The sequence below is a fragment of the Euprymna scolopes genome, chromosome 12 (genome assembly GCF_053919585.1).
Source record: "Euprymna scolopes isolate OS-2025 chromosome 12, ASM5391958v1, whole genome shotgun sequence".
NCBI classification, from domain to species: domain Eukaryota; kingdom Metazoa; phylum Mollusca; class Cephalopoda; order Sepiida; family Sepiolidae; genus Euprymna; species Euprymna scolopes.
The window spans coordinates 155,301,106-155,321,311 of record NC_136493.1 but is presented as its reverse complement, the minus strand read 5'-3'; the positions used below and the strand labels follow the sequence as shown (position 1 = coordinate 155,321,311).

At 35.2% G+C, this 20,206-nt stretch overlaps 1 protein-coding gene across 1 annotated transcript in view; it reads left to right on the top strand.

The window, feature by feature from the left end:
- LOC145291574 (heparan-alpha-glucosaminide N-acetyltransferase-like) overlaps window positions 1–20,206 on the top strand; it is a 150,748-nt gene that overhangs the window by 109,524 nt on the left and 21,018 nt on the right. Inside the window, exons 8-10 of the mRNA XM_080137651.1 lie at window positions 11,738–11,845; window positions 17,314–17,462; window positions 18,217–18,329. Of these exons, the coding sequence (XP_079993777.1) occupies window positions 11,738–11,845; window positions 17,314–17,462; window positions 18,217–18,329 (370 nt within the window). The remainder of the gene's footprint in view (window positions 1–11,737; window positions 11,846–17,313; window positions 17,463–18,216; window positions 18,330–20,206) is intronic.

Here is a 20,206-nt window from a genome sequence, read left to right as displayed (position 1 = left end):
GTGGGGGAGGGGTTATTTGATGGGGGTTAGTTGTACTCATAGTTGTTCTAGTCTACTAATTTAGAGTTCTTTAAGTGCGTGTATTCTGAAATGTTTGCAGGATATAGCAGTTTCTTTTTTAATATTTAATAATTTTTCTCTGTCTTTAAACCTAGTTATCTCAAGTTTTTCTGATAAGCATAATGGACATGGTGAGTTCAATGAGTGGCAAATATTGGCCCTTCTAATAATCTTCCATTCTATACTAGGTGTTTTATTTTCTCTAACTAATTTCCAGTAATATAACGATAAGGAAGTGTCGTTTTCATATGTTTGATTAATCATCGAGCGCGTATGTCCATAGAATCTATTTTTGAAAGTCATTTGGGTACTCCCTATGTAGAATCTTTCGTCCCTTGGGTTCTCCACCGGGAATATCCTAGCTTGGTATACCACTGATGAGGTCAGACATTCATTTTTGTATTGGGCATTTCTCATGCCTTTTACAGTTACATTTATTCACTGCAGTGTTTGCACTATTATTTTCATCTTCTCTATTAGTCGTCTTTAAAATTTTTCCATTATGCTTTTTTATAATCCTTTCTAAGTTATCACTACAGCTATAACTTAATTTTAATGTATTTTTATTAAATATTTTATGTAATATATTATTTGGTGGGAAATACTTGTTAATAAGTTGTAAAAATTTTGTACCAAGTTTTGTTTTCAACATAATATTAAAGGAGGTATGTGAACCAAATAATTTTCCTACCACGATTTCTAGATCCATTTGTGCTAGTGTTAGTTACTTTATATTTTATCTCTATGTCCTTATACCCACTATTTTTAAGTGCTGCATTATAAATAGCTTTGCAATCATTGAAAGTTACTTCATTAGATGAATTGTTACTTATTCTACTTTCAACAGATAATGGTATATGTTTAATAATGGATGGTGGATGGTTAGACTGCGGGTGTATATAAATAGGATTGGCATTATCCTTCATATATGGTTTATAAGTATTCGAATCCAGATCTAAAGTAACGTCAAGGAAATTAACCTGTTTTAAGTTAGCATTAACTTCTACTTTTAGGCCAAAATCTTTCATGTCCCTATGGATTGCTCTCCTAATCTGATCACATTAAACACTTGTAGCATTCTTCACTATTATGAGCCCATCATCACGATATAGACCCATGTCCCTTCTATCAATAATATTATCTTTTGTTAAATTATAAATGATATAAAGTCTAACGAGATCTGTTGCCTCTTATTATTAAATTAATTTTATTTAATTGGATGTACTTCTAGGAAACTAAGCTCTACTGGCTATATATAAATGCTCCTGCATAGTTGAGCACTTTACTTCGTGTCTTCATAAAACACAAACATGGAAAGGATTAACTTCGATACGTCACTAAAGAACATCCCCACAACAAATACCAAGGATTATTTACTAAAATTAATAATGAAAATGGATGATTTGCTCAAAAGGATGAAATGGAAAGCTACCTTTTTTCTACTGGATAAAGATGATAACGCCAAAAAAGAGAGATATGGATTTAAAAGCATAAAATCACCACCAGTAATCCCACAATTAGTGCTATTTGAGAAGGATCTCTATTCACTAATTAGAAATTTAGAATTCCACAAAACTAAAAATCAATTCCAAAAAAAAACTCGACAATATTGTAAAAGAGATCAACAAGTCACAACATATTCTTGTTAAGGCGGATAAGACCAGAAACTTTTACAAATTAGACAAGAAGAAATATAATGACCTAGTCCAGAAGAATTTGAAAAAAGACTATCACAAGGTAAAAAATAGCAACGTAATTGATTGGATAAATAAGGACAGTAAAAAAATCACGGATGAATTACAAATCAGCTTAGAGGAAACGAAACGTATATCCTTTTAAAGGATCATAAACCTAGTTTCAACACAAAACCAACAACAAGATTGATTAACCCAACCAGACCCGAAATTGGAAAGATTAGTAAAAGAATATTAGAGAAAATCAATCTAGAATTAAAACGGCAATTCAACCTGAACCTATGGATAAATACGGCGGATCCGGTAAAATGGCTTCTTGACATTGCCAACAAGAAAAAATGTGCATTCGTGCAATTTGACATTATGGATTACTACCCGTCAATCACAAAGGATCTCTTTGGAAAGGCAATTGAATTTGCTAAGACCTATACCAATGTCTCCGATGAGGTCGCTGGAAAGATGGTGGGATCCTTCTACCGCTCCAGAAGATATCTCACTACGGATGCAATTCTCTATCTATATAAAAGCCAGGTACGTCCAAGGATGGAATACTGTTGCTATATCTGGGCAGGAGCTGCTAAAAACAGCCTATCCTGCCTTGACAGAGTACAAAATAGACTTCGTGGCTTAGTGGGGGATGCCCTTTTCTCTACCCTGCAACCTCTCTTCCACAGAAGAGACGTTGCGAGCCTGTCCTTGTTTTATCGTTATTTCCATGGCAGGTGCTCGTCTGAACTCCAATCTCTGGTTCCCCCTCACCAATCTTTCACGAAAAACACCCGTCTAGCTGAATTCACTGTGAAAAATTTCCCCCACTCTATATCTGTGCCTAAATCAAAACGCAGATTCCATGAACAAAGCTTCTTTCTTAGAACTGCACGCCTGTGGAACTCTGTTCCGTCTGCCTGCTTCCCTCCGGACTACAACTTCGATGTCTTCAAGTCCAATGTTAACAAATTCCTAATGAACCGCCCCCTTAAGTAAACATTTCAGCAAATCTCCTCACTAACGTAATGTACTTGCAATAACCCTTATCCCTGAGTGGCTTCCGGGCCTTGATAAGTGGTGATCACTGTGTAAAAAAAAAAAAAAAAAAAGAGATCATTATGAAATGCCGCACAACTGTCCTTGTTTATAACAGAGAACAATGGGTAAAAAATAGGCAAAACGACTTTTTCGGGGTATCAATGGGATCGCTGGACTCTGCAGAGGCAACAGATCTCGTTGGACTTTATATCATTTATAATTTAACAAAAGATAATATTATTGATAGAAGGGACATGGGTCTATATCGTGATGATGGGCTCATAATAGTGAAGAATGCTACAAGTGTTTAATGTGATCAGATTAGGAGAGCAATCCATAGGGACATGAAAGATTTTGGCCTAAAAGTAGAAGTTAATGCTAACTTAAAACAGGTTAATTTCCTTGGCGTTACTTTAGATCTGGATTCGAATACTTATAAACCATATATGAAGGATAATGCTAATCCTATTTATATACACCCGCAGTCTAACCATCCACCATCTATTATTAAACATATACCATTATCTATTGAAAGTAGAATAAGTAACAATTCATCTAATGAAGTAACTTTCAATGATTGCAAAGCTATTTATAATACAGCACTTAAAAATAGTGGGTATAAGGACATAGAGATAAAATATAAAGTAACTAACACTAGCACAAATGGATCTAGAAATCGTGGTAGGAAAATTATTTGGTTCACACACCTCCTTTAATATTATGTTGAAAACAAAACTTGGTACAAAATTTTTACAACTTATTAACAAGCATTTTCCACCAAATAATATATTACATAAAATATTTAATAAAAATACATTAAAATTAAGTTATAGCTGTAGTGATAACTTAGAAAGGATTATAAAAAAGCATAATGAAAAAATTTTAAAGACGACTAATAGAGAAGATGAAAATAATAGTGCAAACACTGCAGTGAATAAATGTAACTGTAAAAGGCATGAGAAATGCCCAATACAAAAATGAATGTCTGACCTCATCAGTGGTATACCAAGCTAGGATATTCCCGGTGGAGAACCCAAGGGACGAAAGATTCTACATAGGGAGTACCCAAATGACTTTCAAAAATAGATTCTATGGACATACGCGCTCGATGATTAATCAAACATATGAAAACGACACTTCCTTATCGTTATATTACTGGAAATTAGTTAGAGAAAATAAAACACCTAGTATAGAATGGAAGATTATTAGAAGGGCCAATATTTGCCACTCATTGAACTCACCATGTCCATTATGCTTATCAGAAAAACTTGAGATAACTAGGTTTAAAGACAGAGAAAAATTATTAAATATTAAAAAAGAAACTGCTATATCCTGCAAACATTTCAGAATACACGCACTTAAAGAACTCTAAATTAGTAGACTAGAACAACTATGAGTACAACTAACCTCCATCAAATAACCCCTCCCCCACAAAGAGGATAAGTGAGGTCGCAACTATGATCATACCGGTATAGGTTACGTAAGTCGCTTAATATTCTACTTCATCGAGCAGTTATGGTATTACTAACCGAAACAAGTACCCGTATGAAGGTATATTTGTAACCAAACGAGTAATAGATTGTTTTTGAGTGAACCTCGTAATAATGTATGCATATGGATATTTTTGGGTGTGTGCTTGTATGGATATAAGATCTTTATATACCCGGGTAGGAAAAGTAATTTATAAAAAAAAAAAAAAAAAATGAAGAAATATATAGATGAAAGAAAGTAAGGAATGAAGGGTGAACGAAAGAAAAGGGGATAAGGAAATTAGGGTGAATAAACAAAGATGAAGGTAAGTACTACAATATATAAGCTTGTATACTCGGTTTGTATAACCTAAATACTCTGATTTCTGTCATGTGTCATTATATATTATTATTGTATCGTGATACATCTTATGTATATCTGTCTTACCATCGAAAGAGTGTTTGCTTAATATGAGGATAGGACTATGAACTTCATGCTGAATTCAATATAAACTTTTACGTAGTGTAAATTTTTACGAAAAAAACTATAACTTAGGAAAATGTAACAAGCGGGTGGGGCTATGAAATATAACTATGCGTGTGGAGTTTGATAGAAAAAGGGAATTTATATGGTAAATGTATTCATGTCCGTTTCTATTTTAGATGTATCATTTGGTGGCAAGGTACAGGTATATATGTATGTCTATATTTGTGTGAGTATGTATGTATAAGTGTATTTTATGTAGGCATGTATGTTTGTATATTTATATATATGTGTATCTATATATCTGTGTGCATGTTTGTATATGGATGTATTTCTGTGTGCATTGTATGTAGATGTATGTATATGCATATATATTTCTGAACTATTAGAATAGGCTGCCTCGTATATGATTGTTGTAACAATATAGACTACAAGAATATATGAATGTCCGAATGTTGTTTATATATATGTTATATGTGTATGTATATGTGTGTATGTATATATGTGCATATATATGTATGTATGTGTCTATGTGTGTGTGTGTTTATATATATATATATATATATATATATATATATACACCCGTCTGGAGTGTGGTAGCATACTATTGCATGTACGAAGGGGTTACCACGCTACAGAAGTAAAGAAAAACGCTATTATTCGTTTCTGTATGTCTGTAATGTGTGTGTGTATATATGCGCGGGTGTGGCAAAGTGTAGGCATTTATAAGTATATTGATATATGTATGTAGGTACATGTGGGGTTTAGATAACTTTCGTGTTTTATATTTATTCATATTTTGTTTGTTTATTTGTTTTAATTTTATATTATTTTTATTTATTTTTATTTAATTTTATTTATTTTTGTTTTGTTTTATTTACCTTAATGTAATTTTAACTCTATTCCTGCGTAGTTTCAGAGTTATTGTCTAGTTTCAGTATGTGTGTTGTGAATAAAAAAAGCGTACAGCATGGATTCGCTTTTGGATATACGTATTAATGTGTGTGTGTGTGTGTGTGTGTGTGTGTGTGTGTGTGTGTGTGTGTGTGTGTGTGTGTGTGTGTGTGTGTGTGGCGGTGTCTGTGTATGTGTGTGTTGTGTGTGTGTTGTGTGTGTGTTGCATGTGTGTGTGGGTGGATGTAGATTAAAAGGCACCGGTCAGTACTTGGTTGACCATCGCTAAGGTTCTTAACTTACAGACTCCAAGACAAGAAAACTAAATTCTCAAGTACCTTATGCCATAAAAACCAAAAGTTAGGTTGGAAGGGGAAGGGAAATGAAAAAAATGTTTATTATCTTCAAAGACCTCACTCATCCTTTAACTGTTTTTTTATGACCTCCACCCAGGTTGCATGCTAACTTGATAAACGAAATAGGAAAATGTATTTGGTGGAAATATCACTTTCGACGGTAATTCTTGGCCTGAAGACGTAATCCCCCAACGTGGGTGATTACAGAAACATGTATGCACATATGTAGCCATTAATGTTAGTATAAATAAAATTAATATACCTGCTCTTTTCACTCATTGAGCACTATTTTGGTAGACACATGTTGTTTCATTGGATGTACTTCTAGGAAACTAAACTCTACTGGCTATATACATATATATATATATATATATGTGTGTGTGTGTGTGTGTGTGTGTGTGTGTGTGTGTGTGTGTGTGTGTGTGTGTGTGTTCAGAAAGTGTGAGAGGATATATATAATTATTTTCCACAGTGGAACCAACGTAGCAGCCCACAAAATGCTCTGGAAAATAATTATATACATATATATATATATATATGTGTGTGTGTGTGTGTGTGTGTGTGTGTGTGTGTGTGTGTGTGTGTGTGTGTTAAATTTATTTATACAAACATTAATGGCTACATATGTGCATACATGTTTCTGTAATCACCTGTTTTAGGGAGACTACGTCTTCAGACCAAACATTTCCCTAGACATTAATGTTTGTATAAATAAATTTAATATACCTGCTCTGTTTACTCATTTAGCACTTTTTGTTAAACACGCGTTGTTTCAGTGGATGTACTTCTAGAAAACAAACTACATATATATGTACATGTATATTCAGAAGTCATTACTATAATTTAATATTAATTATCATTTTGATAATGGATAATATTTGCAGATCTGGATTCAACAGCGAAGATTAGAAATGTCCTTACATATTTATAGGAATACACAAAAGACATGATCCAAGTTGTCGGGTATAAACTATATAAACTATATAAACTATATAAACTATATAAAATTATAGTCAAATGTTTAAAACATTGAAAATATTATTGATGAATACCTGAATGCTCCCTAATACACAAGACTATCGATTGGCTATCATATTCGATGATTAAATAATTTGAACCCCCATATGATAATTTTTCGACTACATACATGTTAAATAATATAAAATAATATGATATAGATGAAGTTATACAACTCTATGAACAATAATTATTCCATTGCTTTATCAGCTCAGTAACAGCACGGATGAGAAAATGAATCATATAAGGTTAACTGCACATTATGTTACTCTTTGCTATACATAGCTCTCGATTGTCATTTATACAAAGTTCATCACAGAAATCATGACATTTTGAGTTATGCCAACATTATGTATCAAACCCTTTATTCTACCATGTACTAATGTCGCACAAAATAAATAATAGATGGGTGGAGATAAATGGATATGGTAGCAAAATTAGTAAATGTCGTACATCCAAGGATTGCGTCGTTTGGCTCAGAGTCAATTCTCTCTAACTTGACTTCTTTGAACAAACGTGTTTGAGTTTACTATTGCACGACAAAAATATTAAAATCTCTATTGATGAAAGATTGATACAATATTCTGTTTGAAGTAATCCTAAGAGGAACTGAATGTTGGTTAGATTGCTAACGTCGTTGTGTAGCTGCTCATGTAAGAACACTAAACATCTCAATCTATAAGAGTCTATCCATTCTCTATCGTTATTTTCAAAGCAGGTGTTCTACTGAACTCCAATTTATGACCCCATGTTAAACATTCACAACAAACACTCGTCGACCTACAACCACTGTGAAAAATGGGTCTTACTTTCTATCTGTGCCTTAAACTAACCGAAAATTCTATAAACAAAGTTTCTTTCCTAGAACTAATAATCTGTGGAACATAATACTGCGGGGTTGCTTTTCAGCTGAATATATGTTTGTTTTCAAGTTGAATGTCAATTCAACTTAAAATTGTTGCTGAGCTATTCTCTTAAATAATCAAATTCTACCCAATTTCATACATTACCGATTGTTACAGCGTTGTCTCATTGGACACCGGACACTCGAGTGACCCTTACGCCTTAATAAATGCTGACCACTTGTAAAAAATCTCATTTAACATATTTCTTTGCCTTTGGTTTAAATAAAGTTTCTGTTACCAACAACTCTTTTCAATGTCTAACACTTATGTGTACATGGGACCCGAACCTTGGATTAACCACTAAGGAGGCTGTCCTATCAGCAGGCGCAAAGTACTGGGACTGCTGTATTGCCATTTGATGAATGGATTCTGGGCCATGCAGTAGTCTCTGGTGGGGCCACTCGATGCCATACTAGTGGGTAATTGTTACGGCTTTACCTTTTCATGTGCTACAAAAAAAAGTCCTGTCTTTTTCTCTCTTACTTTCCCTCTCTATCCTGCTCTAACCAAGTATGCGGACCTGTTCCAGAAAAAAACTCGAATAAACCTAGAACCCCATCTTCCATCTAGACCCCTACTACCATGTCTCCTTCTCCAACATCAGGGGTCTACGTTCCAACCTTCCAGAGGTTGAAACCCAATTACAGGAGACGAAACCGAACATATTATTTCTAAGCGAAACTGGAATAGGGCCGACCACTTCCCTAGATGAGTTCATAATTAACGGATACTCTAACTTAACAGCTAAATCTGACCCCAAGATCGCCATAGGCATGGAATATGTGCCTATATTAAAGATGGCTTCCCGTATAGCAGGGATATCTCTAGAGAAGATCCTAATTTACCCTATATGTGCTTCCGGATTGTACTTGCTTACACCACTGCATTTATATTTGCCTTCTATCGGCCCCACAACAGTGGAGTTACTATCTTTAAGAGTATATCTGAGAAAATAGACCAGATCCTGTCTGCACATCCCTCGACTAACATCCGCATCTGTGGTGACTTCAACGTCCATAACGTGGAATGGTTGACACACTCAAATAAGACAGACGATGAGGGGAGGTTTTGTCATGATTTTGCCATTGCTTATGACCTCACTCAGATTGTTCGCAAACCCACCCGTGTGCCCGATACTACCGGTCAATATGCAAGCCTCATAGACCTTTTTCTCTCAACTTCCCCTGAGCTATGTTCATGTTCCGTTCATTCTCCGCTAGGATCCTCTGACCACTCCGTCGTATCAGTTAAGATAAAAATGAAATGTAATAAGTCCCCAGACATACCCCTCCACCGTACTGTATACCGATACTCTATGATTGACTGGGATAGCTTCCGTACATTCATATCTGATCTACCTCTGCATTCCATGTTTAAAAAGGATGTGTCCTCTATAGTATCAGATCTGACCGAATGGTTAATTGTAGGCATAGACCGATTCATACCATCTAAAAAATTCCCACAAAAACCCAACAGCCAGCCATGGTTCTCCCCTGAATGTGCTGCTGCTATCGCGCACAGAAATCACTTTTACCATAACTACTAATGTTATAGATGCACTGATACTAAAGCTGCTTTCAGAAACGCCAGCAACCACTGTAAAAGAGTAATAAAAATACAAGAGAGCTATATGCCCAGTTTGTTAAATCCAAGGTAGCTGATCAGCGGCTTGGTTCCCACCAGTTTTGGCAAATAACAAATAAGATCCTGAACAGAAGTGTGCGTTCTATCTAAACCATTATCAATGGACCAGAGGTCATCTCGTCAGCATCAGACAAGGCCAAACTATTTGCAAAGATCTTTGCAGCTAATTCTACCCTATGCGACGAAGGCCATCAACTCCCCATATTTCCTCCTATAACACAGAACACGCTAGGTAACATACACATATCCGTGCATGAGGTCGCCAAGCTAATCAAGAACCTTGATTCCAGCAACTGGCCCTGACGGCATCCGAATTATAGTGTTAAAAAGCTTCAACCAGAACTTGCTCCCATACTTACGAAACTGTTTAAGCGTTGCCTTAAGGAGAAATGCTTTCCGACTCCCTGGAAACTTCATCAGTATGCCCTGTATTTAAGAATTCAAATGATACGTCATCTCCCTCTCAGTACAGACCAATAAGTCTCCTGTGTGTTATGAGTAAGTTACTGGAATCCATATTGAATAGAAAAATAGTCAACCACCTCAGCAGAAATAACCTTCTTAGTGATACACAATATGGTTTCCGTTCTGCAAGATCTACCGCAGATATGCTAACGGTTATATCACATAGGATTAGTGAATCTCTTAACAAAGGCTTCAGGGTATGGCATAAGGGCCTACTTCACAAGATTTCCAGCTACGGTATAACTGGAAATGTTTTCTCAATCATTAAATCATTTCTCTCCGATAGGCTCATAAGAGTAGTGGTCGATGGACAAAAATCAGAGGCCCACAGTATTAATGCTGGAGTCCCTCAAGGGTCAATCCTGAGCCCAACTCTCTTCCTGATCTACATCAATGACCTCCCTAAACACATACTTAAATCATTCGTTGACATCTATGCTGATGACACGACCATCTACGGCAACACATCAAAGGCTGTAAATGACAAAGTTTTCTCTGATTCTCTCTCCTCTGATCTCGAGCGCGTGGTTCAGTGGGGGAAGACGTGGCTTGTTACCTTTACTGCATCTAAAACCAAACTGCTATCTTTACATCATCAAGGCTCTGATCCCCATCTGGCATCAATTGAAATGGATGGCTCTCGTCTGGGTGAGGCTCCGTGTTTTGACAAGCTTCTGGGTTTGTCCTTTACTCCTGATCTGAAATGGAACACGTACATCAAGTCTGTTGCCAAGGCCGCTGGAAAGATGGTGGGATCCTTCTACCGCTCCAGAAGATATCTCACTACTGATGCAATTCTCTATCTATATAAAAGCCAAGTACGTCCGAGGATAGAATACCGCTGCCATATCTGGGCGGGAGCTGCTAAAAACAGCCTATCCTGCCTTGACAGAGTACAAAATAGACTTCGTGGCTTAGTGGGGGATGCCCTTTTCTCTTCCCTGCAACCTCTCTCCCACAGAAGAGACGTTGCGAGCCTGTCTTTGTTTTATCGTTATTTCCATGGCAGGTGCTCGTCTGAACTCCAATCTCTGGTTCCCCCCTCGCCAATCTTTTACAAAAAGCAACCGTCTAGCTGAATCCACTGTCAAAAATTTTCCCCACTCTTTTTCTGTGCCTAAATCAAAACGTAGATTCCATGAACAAAGCTTCTTTCTTAGAACTGCACGCTTGTAGAACTCTGTTCCGTCTGCCTGCTTCCCACCTGACTACAACCTGGATGTCTTCAAGTCCAACGTAAACAAATTTCTGATGAACCGCCCCCTTAAGTAAACACGTCATTAAATCTCCACACTACCGTACTGTACTTGCAAGAACCCTTATCCCCGAGTGGCCTCCGGGCCTTGATAAGTGGTGACCACCGTGTAAAAAAAAAATTGTACTATTTTCTCTTTTGTGCTGCACTCGTAGTAGTCTCAACTATGTAATATAGCAAAGCAATTCTTCAGTTCAATATAAGTACATTTAGCATTGTGCTGCATCTTAGACCTTTCTTGAACTGGTACAACACATTTCAACTAAACTTGAGGAGCGTAATATTTTATCACAATAACGGTTGATGCGCTATAATTCATGGCATTTGCAAAAGATCCGGTACCAAAATATTAACACGCGCTTAACAATACGGTATTTTTTTTATTATTACGAAATATATCTGCACATTTTTGTTTCATTGAATACAAATATATTATTACAAATCTTTATCACCTTTCCTCTCACTTAGAATCGCCATCATGCTTATGGTTTTTGTCAATTATGGCGGCGGAGGATATTATTTCTTTGAGCATGCAGAGTGGAATGGTCTCACTTTGGCTGACCTCGTCTTCCCTTGGTAAGTAAACATTTTATTTAAAGTATATATATATATATATATATATATATATATATGTGTGTGTGTGTGTGTGTGTGTGTGTGTGTGTCTGTCTGTGTGTCTGTCTGTCTGTCTGTCTGTGTGTGTGTGTTCATATTAAAATATAAATTATTTTAAAATCATATTCTAAATAAAGAATACAGATTATGGTATCCAAATCGTTTACACCTATTTCCAGACGATATTTATTTTCAGTTACATACTATAAGACATTATTTTAAATAGTGTCTTTTTAGAAAACGGTATTTCTTGGGCATCTTGAATTGTAGACAGAAAAAAAAAAACAATAATAGTGTTCGAAAAAGTTATCTTCGATCAAAACAAAATAAAGTGTAGATTAAATGTTAAATACCTCGGTAAAATATAGAATTATATGCACACCAAAGTAATAATTGTAATCCAAAGCATCCCGAGCATAGGGATGTCATTTTATCTTACTAAGGCTTTTTAAGATAGCTAAGATTTCCTTCAGGCCATCCTATCTTTACTCTCGCGCGTACTATATAGCTGCATATTATTAGTGAAGAAATTTGAACGGTGAATATGATCTTAGTTTATTGTATATAATATTATGTAAATAAATTGAAGTTTTCAAGAATTCTGGCGAAAGAACCGACCCAGTAAATTATCGCCCCATTAGCTTCCTCACATTTTTCGCCAAAATATTTGAGTCCATAACTAATCAAGCTCTAGTCCATCACCTTACAGATGCAAAACTTCTGACCGACCAAAAATATGGATTTAGGCAAGCCCGTTCCACAGCAGATATCCTAACTGTAATCTCTGACCGTATATACCATTCACTGGACAAAGCAGGGGAGGGTAGAGCGGTAGCTCTAGATATATCTAAGGCTTTTGACAGGGTATGCCATGAAGGTTTTCTCAGAGAAATTAGATCATACGGTATCACTGGACGAATACTTAACATAATTAAATCCTTCTTAGATAAGAGAAAAATCCAGGTTGTCCTCGACGGTCGTATATCTAAACAATATGATATAAATGCAGGAGTGCCTCAAGGGTCTATCCTTGGACCTCTATTATTCCTAATATAAATGACCTCCCTGACAAAATTGCCTCTGAGATGGCTATATATGCTGATGACACCACGCTCTATAACAGGCACGACAAGAAAACCAATGAATACATATCTGAGAAAATGGCAGAAACACTAGAGGATGACCTCCAATCTGTAGTGGAATGGAGACAAAAATGGATGGTCACATTCAATGCTGCCAAGACTAAAGTTGTTTCCTTAAATAATTACAAGAAACCTTCTCAACCACCAATAACAATGGTCAAAGATTCATTATCTGAAAGTACATCTTTCAAATTCCTCGGCCTAACGTTCACAGGAAACATGAGTTGGAAAAATTACATTGAGAGCATTGCCAAGACCGCTGCGAGGAAGGTAGGCTCTCTCTACCGTGCTAGAAAGCTACTAACGGCCGAAAATGGCCTGTATCGCTATAAGGCTACCATTCGCCCATGTATGGAGTATTGTTGTCATATTTGGGCTGGTGCATCTGATACTAGTCTCTCGCTCCTAGACAAGGTTCAAAAGAGAGTCTCCAATCTGATAGGTCTTGAACTAAGCTTCAGCCTCTGTCCCACCGACGAAACGTTGCATCCCTCTGTCTGCAGAAGTTCAAGTGTAACGTGAACCGATATCTTGCTACCCAACTCCCTGCATAGTATCCCAGTAGCTTTAGTTACTGATAGTAGCCCCTTACACCAAAGTGGCAATGTGCCTTGTTTGGGGTGAAAATGTAATTAAAAAAATTTTTTTTAAGTAAATTACATTAAAATTTAAAGTTTTAATGAAGTATTGCCATTATTATAAAATCTATAAGAATTATAGAAAATCGATATTTAATCAATATTCAGGTTAAGTTTATAGTGGTAAGTAATCTTAAGGATGAATTTCATTTTTATCTAAAGTTTTTGAGTACAACTATTATTATATAATGTTCGTCCATCGCTTGCAAAGATGGCCGCCATCATACAATTGTGCTGTGGGTTCGAAGATAACTTGTTCGGCTGATTCGAGCTCTCAAGTATTTCCCGCAAGTTTGATATAATTCTGTATCAGGGGTATTGGCTGCTCTGTCTTTTAATATCACGTTTTCTCTTGCGTTCTTCATTGCGTTTGGATTCAACAATTGTAGCCTCTTTGTGAGCTGCGGCACGCCAGGAACATCTGTCTTGGGTGGGGTTTTCCGATAAGTTAGAATACAAAGCGAACTGTTTGAGGGAGACCTTCAGAATGTCCTTGAACCGTTTCCATTATCTTCCTTAGGGCCTTTTCCATTTGGACAGTACACAGGAAAGAATCTGTTTTGGGATCCTTGAATCACGCATGCGGTATATATGACCTGCCCAACGAACCTGGCACTGCTGTAACATGTTGCGTATTGACGGAAGGTTTGACCAGGCTAAAACCTCTGTCTGGTATTTTGTTCTGCCTCTTGATTTTTAACAATTTACGGAGGCAGGTTCAGTTTCTTGGCATGCCTAGCATAGAGAGTCGAAGTTTCACAAGTATATATGAGGATGGTGAGAATCACAGCTCAGTATATTTGAAATTTGGTCTACAGCCAAATTCCTCTACACACCCACACAGTGGTTATGAGACGTCTAAAGGCAGCACTAGCGTTGGCTATCCTATAATCAACTTTATCGTCTATGTTTACTGCCCTTGACGGAATACTGCCTAAGTTTATGAACTTGTCCACAACTTTTATTCATAAAGTTATCAATACAATCTTGTGTTTATAAGATATATGGTAATCTCTAGTTCCGTCAGCATGTGTATATATTTACACGCATACCTATAGACATTTTTATACATGTACACACACACACACACACACACACACACACACACACACACATATATATATATATATATATATATATACTTACTTTTAATGCTAGGTTTATTTATGGTGTCTTTTAAATTTAATAAAAACCCTTCAAAATTTGCTGACTAGGAGACCTTGCTTATTAAAAAACTATATGTAATAATTATTGTCCGTAACTTGATGTCTACCACAATAAAAAGCACTGTTTTCCGAAACGATCGTACAGATAATTGATTTTGTTGTTGTTCCTTCTTGTGAAACGGATTTTTAATTTAATTATAATTTGATTTTTAAATTTTAAATTATCAATCACATTACTTAATATATATATATATATATATATATATATATATATATATATATATATATATATATATATATATATATATATATACCTGGCTAGGAATGTATCCGTAGCATTAAAATATATATTTATATAATAGTGTTCAATAATTAATAGACTATTTATATTCATATTTATTTATACAGATATGTACAGGCTTCATTATAGTTCCATCATAGTGTTTCGATTTGTATTTACTAATAACTAAGATCTCATCAAACGAAAAGTCTATTTCTTCTTTATTTTTTGAATATGAACATCTAAATAAAAATTCAAAAATGTGTACAAGGAAAAAAGAGTGAGTTCAAAACATTATTATAAAAATAAAAGTAAATTCTGCGTAGAATAACAAAGTAAAAGAAACTATACATACAAAAATATAAATGTATAGGTAGATATGTTTAATTAATTGGAATGCTTATTGAGATAAGTATTATTTATTAATTTTATTTGTTGCGAACCAATATATATAATAATTTATATATATATATATATATACATATGTATATATATATAGTAAGTTAGAAAAATATATATGGCATATATATTTTTCTAACTTACTACCTAGCTCTACCTAGGTATCAACCACTTTTGAAGTAAATACTTAGTTTACGCATAAAATTATACTTTCGTATATTAATCGTGTGATTAAATGAAGTAGTCATTATATATATATATATATATATATATATATATATATAGAGAGAGAGAGAGAGAGAGAGAGAGAGAGAGAGAGAGACAGGGACAGAGACAGAGACAGAGACAGAGAGAGCGAGTTACGGGAAACGGATGTTGTTAGAACGCACCTTGCTCTCCTTGGGTAAGGGATAGGGAGTGTTTAGTAAATATTTTTATGTACATTATAAAAATTTTGTTGAAATATTCGCAGAGTTTTGTTTTTTAAAAAACATCCATTTCCCGTGACTCACCCTGTATATATGAATTTAAAATGGAAAACATGAATAAAATGCTCGATGATTCGACTTTTTAGTGGGTTTTATTCAAACGACTATTTTTAAATGTTAAATATAACCGTCAACTTGCAGTTATTGTCGGAAATCTATGATAGAATTACGGATCGTTTGGTCACCTTCTTTTTGTAGTTATTCCATTCGTAAATTAGTTGTAGGCTGTTTTTAATTGTGGGGAATCATAGTTCGATTTCCAGATAATGTTAGTTCATCAGGAATAATTACAATAAGAAAGTGAAAAACGATCCATATTTCTATCCTGAATATTCGATTATGAAATTATTAGGCATGAAAAAATTCAACAGTAACGACATATTTATAAACACACCATAACTAATGTTGCGTAAGGAAATAATAAAAGATAAAAATGGAAGAAGAATCCCCGGAACCTATGACAGCAATTTTTACGAAATACTAAATTTATTAACGCGTGTGCGCGTCTTATATCTTTTTTTTTTTTTTAGTTTTGAATGATTCTATTAAGGTGTAACTCATGAAAATTCTGTCTCCCTTGAATCGAAATCCTGTAAAGGAATTGGTGTTCTGGTCTGCAAAACCAGTTTCTGTAAATAATAATTTAAACAACTGTATTAGACCAATTAATCTTAAAACTGACGAAGATTTTAATATGTATTTTTGTGATTAAAATTTCGCTTTAGCGAAACAAATGTTGATTAAATAAAATTTAGTATAATTCTACTACGTTTAAGAGCTTTTGAGATGAGGATAAATATTTTTCTTACTTCAATTATTCGGACTACTATTCTCATCTCGGATATTATTCTCACGACCACCGATGTGACACAAGGGATGTAAGTGCTATGTTACAATCAGTTCTAACTGATAGTCTCTTCTAAGTTCAAGGTGTAATCCTTAGTGCGGGCGATACTAAGACTGTACTTATGAATTAATTACCTTGTGGAAATAACATCCAAAATGAAGACAGTATTCTAAATAATCTAAAAAAAAAAGGCTAGGGTATAATATTAAATAAATAGCTTCCAGTGTTTTTTTAATCTTTTTTTATATAATCAGCGTTAAATTTTTAAAATATCCATTTTTTTTTCACAACAAACATAATATCTCCATTATACTAAGGATTTTTTTTTTTCACAACAAACATAATATCTCCATTATACTAAGGATTTTTGTTTTTTTACAACAAACATAATATCTCCATTATACTAAGGATTTTTTTTTTTTTACAATTTTTTTTCTTTGCACGTGACTATTTTTGTCTGTCTTCCGCAGGTTTATTTTCATCATGGGCACGGCAATGAACTTCTCTTTCCGTGGGTTTTTACGTCGAAAAGTTTCTCGCTGCAAAATTCTCCTGAATGTCACCCGACGCGCCATCATCCTTTTCGCCCTCGGCATCTGGCTCAACACAGCATGGGGACGTAAGTGTACACAACTATTGTTAAAGACACATTCGCTTCAAATTGATTGGTCGATATATATAAATCAAACTTTTTTTTATAGTAAGTCAAATAAACAAAAACGAACAAATTCACGTTTTCGTTTGGGTTAATTCTGTGGGCATTTTGGAAAATAACTTTTGTATCAAAATGTTACTTACAATTAGTACAGCTCTTCTAATTGTAACTATATAGCAATTAAACTAGCAATTTTCCTTGCTTGTTTGCGCATTGAACGGTATATTATGTGTGTGTGCGTGCGTGCGTGCGTGCGTGCGTGCGCGTGCGCTTCGTTTATCTCGACTTTGCTTTCAGTTGTCTTGGATTTTTTAAGCGGCATTAACCCAAGGCAGGTTAAACCGGCTACACTCGGGAATATCAAGTTTACAAGCGATCCCCAGTCACGAGTATGGAGACGACGTTACGTGTTTGCGGGTTTTTGCAAAAAGGTGTCAATATTCTCTTACATATAGAACCTAGTATTTCCAAATGGTCATTCATTTGGAACTGACCAGGCTCAACGTTGCTTAACTTCAATGATTTAACAAGAACCGGTATGTTAACATGATTAATGATGTAACGGGATTCTTTAATTGCATTTGTACGGATGGTATTCGTTGGCTTCATCATTATTACCATATTTATTGATAGAAAGTTAAACGTGATTATCAACCAGTAATCACTTTTGTTCACAATTATTCAAGTTTCTTTTCTATTTTTTTTTTCTAAATTTCAGCGGTCAAATTGGACACGATTAGAATTCCCGGAGTTCTTCAAAGGATTTCTTTGACTTATTTTTTTGTGGCTGTCATGGAAATCGTTTTTGCTCGAGCAGAGGATAAACATAAAGTAAGCAAAACAAGAATGATAAATAAATATATAAATAAATGTTAAGAGAACTTTCGAGGCTTAGAGAAAAAGAGAAGAGTGTTCCTCGAGTGGGATGAAGGTGATAAATTTATAAAAGTTTGAAATAATTTCACTTTATCTATATCCTTATTGGCCAAACAGTACTGAATATATCCTTGAGATAAACATTCTATTTATAAAATACCAGTAGCGTTATTCGATGCTACTCGGTGTTTCTATAGTAATTTACAGCTCTAGAGTAATAAAAATTAAAAAAATAAAGGAAAATCCGGTAGTTACGAATTGCCTAGAAAAAAGGGAGAATTAACAAAAACGGCACAGCCACTTTTACGAGGGGTATTCATCGTTTTTCAAGACTGGTTGGAGGCCATGGTGACCAAAGAGCTGAAAGGAATGTGAAATATGAAGAAAATCACTGTAGTACCAATAATTCTAGTAGAGCTAGGAATTAAAGTGAAGATTAACATTACGCAAAATACAGCACTGATGAAAACATCTGAAACTCTCGAGTATGGAAGCCAAGCCACATACTCAGGTAACAATGATTAACAACAAGCAAGTTAAAATAGAATAACCTTATGCTAAAAAATATATAAAATACATTAAACGGCACCAAGAGAACCGAACCTGCTAAAGTGAATATGTAAAAATAATTCTGACATTCCTCCACCCCAAAATCACTTGTTGGAACAAGCATCTGTTGTTGCCACAGAAAACGGCCGTGAAAGCGTCAAAGAAGATAGAAAGACTAAGGTCCAGACCTCCACTGGAAGAGCACTGAGAGTACTGAAATTCCGAGAAAGCTTATTTTCACTACAATTCCAGAGAAAACAAACGGTCGTTACCAAAAATAAATCAATGGGAAAACGGCTGCTGCGAGAACGCGAAGTGATTTGCAACGGTTACCAAAAGAAGTACTGTGAATCTGGAGAGACTTTGGGCTGTGAGCAAACTGTTCTGTTCTGGTACTACACTTGATCTTTTCTGTCATTTTTCTGCCATCGGTCAGTGAAAGAGAATTTTTTCCAGACTGAAGCAGTTTTATTTGTTATTTCAATCCAGAGTACCCCTTTTGTGGGAGGAGGATTTTTCTAACATTAAAAACTTAATCTTGTGTCTAACTCCGTAAACGACCAAGTTCTCTCTGATTCTCTCTCCTCTAATCTTGCTCAAGTGCTTCAATGGAGAAAGAGGTGGCTTGTTATTTTTAATGCATCTAAAACCAAGCTTTATCTTTACATTATCAAAACTCTGATCCCCATCTGGCATCAATGGAAATGAATGGCTTTCGTCTTGGGGAGACCTCATATTTTGACAAGCTTCTGGGCTTGACCTTTACTCCTGATGTTAAATGGGACACATACATTAAATCCGTTGCCAAAGCCGCTGGAAAAATGGTGAGATCCTTCTATCGATCCAGTAGATATCTCACTGCTGATGCAATTCATATGGTTGTCTTCAAGTCTAACGTAAATAAGTTCTTGATGAGCCGTTCCATATAAGTTATCAAATTTAACAAATGTTCATTACTAATGATTACTATATTGTCCAATTTCTACTGTACACTCTTTAACCCTTATCCTTGAGTGGCCTCTTGGCCTTGACAATGTGTTGATACCTATGAAAAAAAAAAGAAAAAGTCCAGTGTGAGCGGGTTCTAGTTGAATCGTCCTCCTAAGTAATCCAAGTTACAAAATTCCCACTGTTTACTATGCTAAAATCACAATGACTAATGTATACCTATTAACCCTTATCCTTGAGTGGCCTCTGGGCCTTGATAAGTGGTGACACCCATGTAAAAAAAAAATTCTCTATCTATATAAGAACCAGATACGTCCAAGGATGGAGTGTTGTTG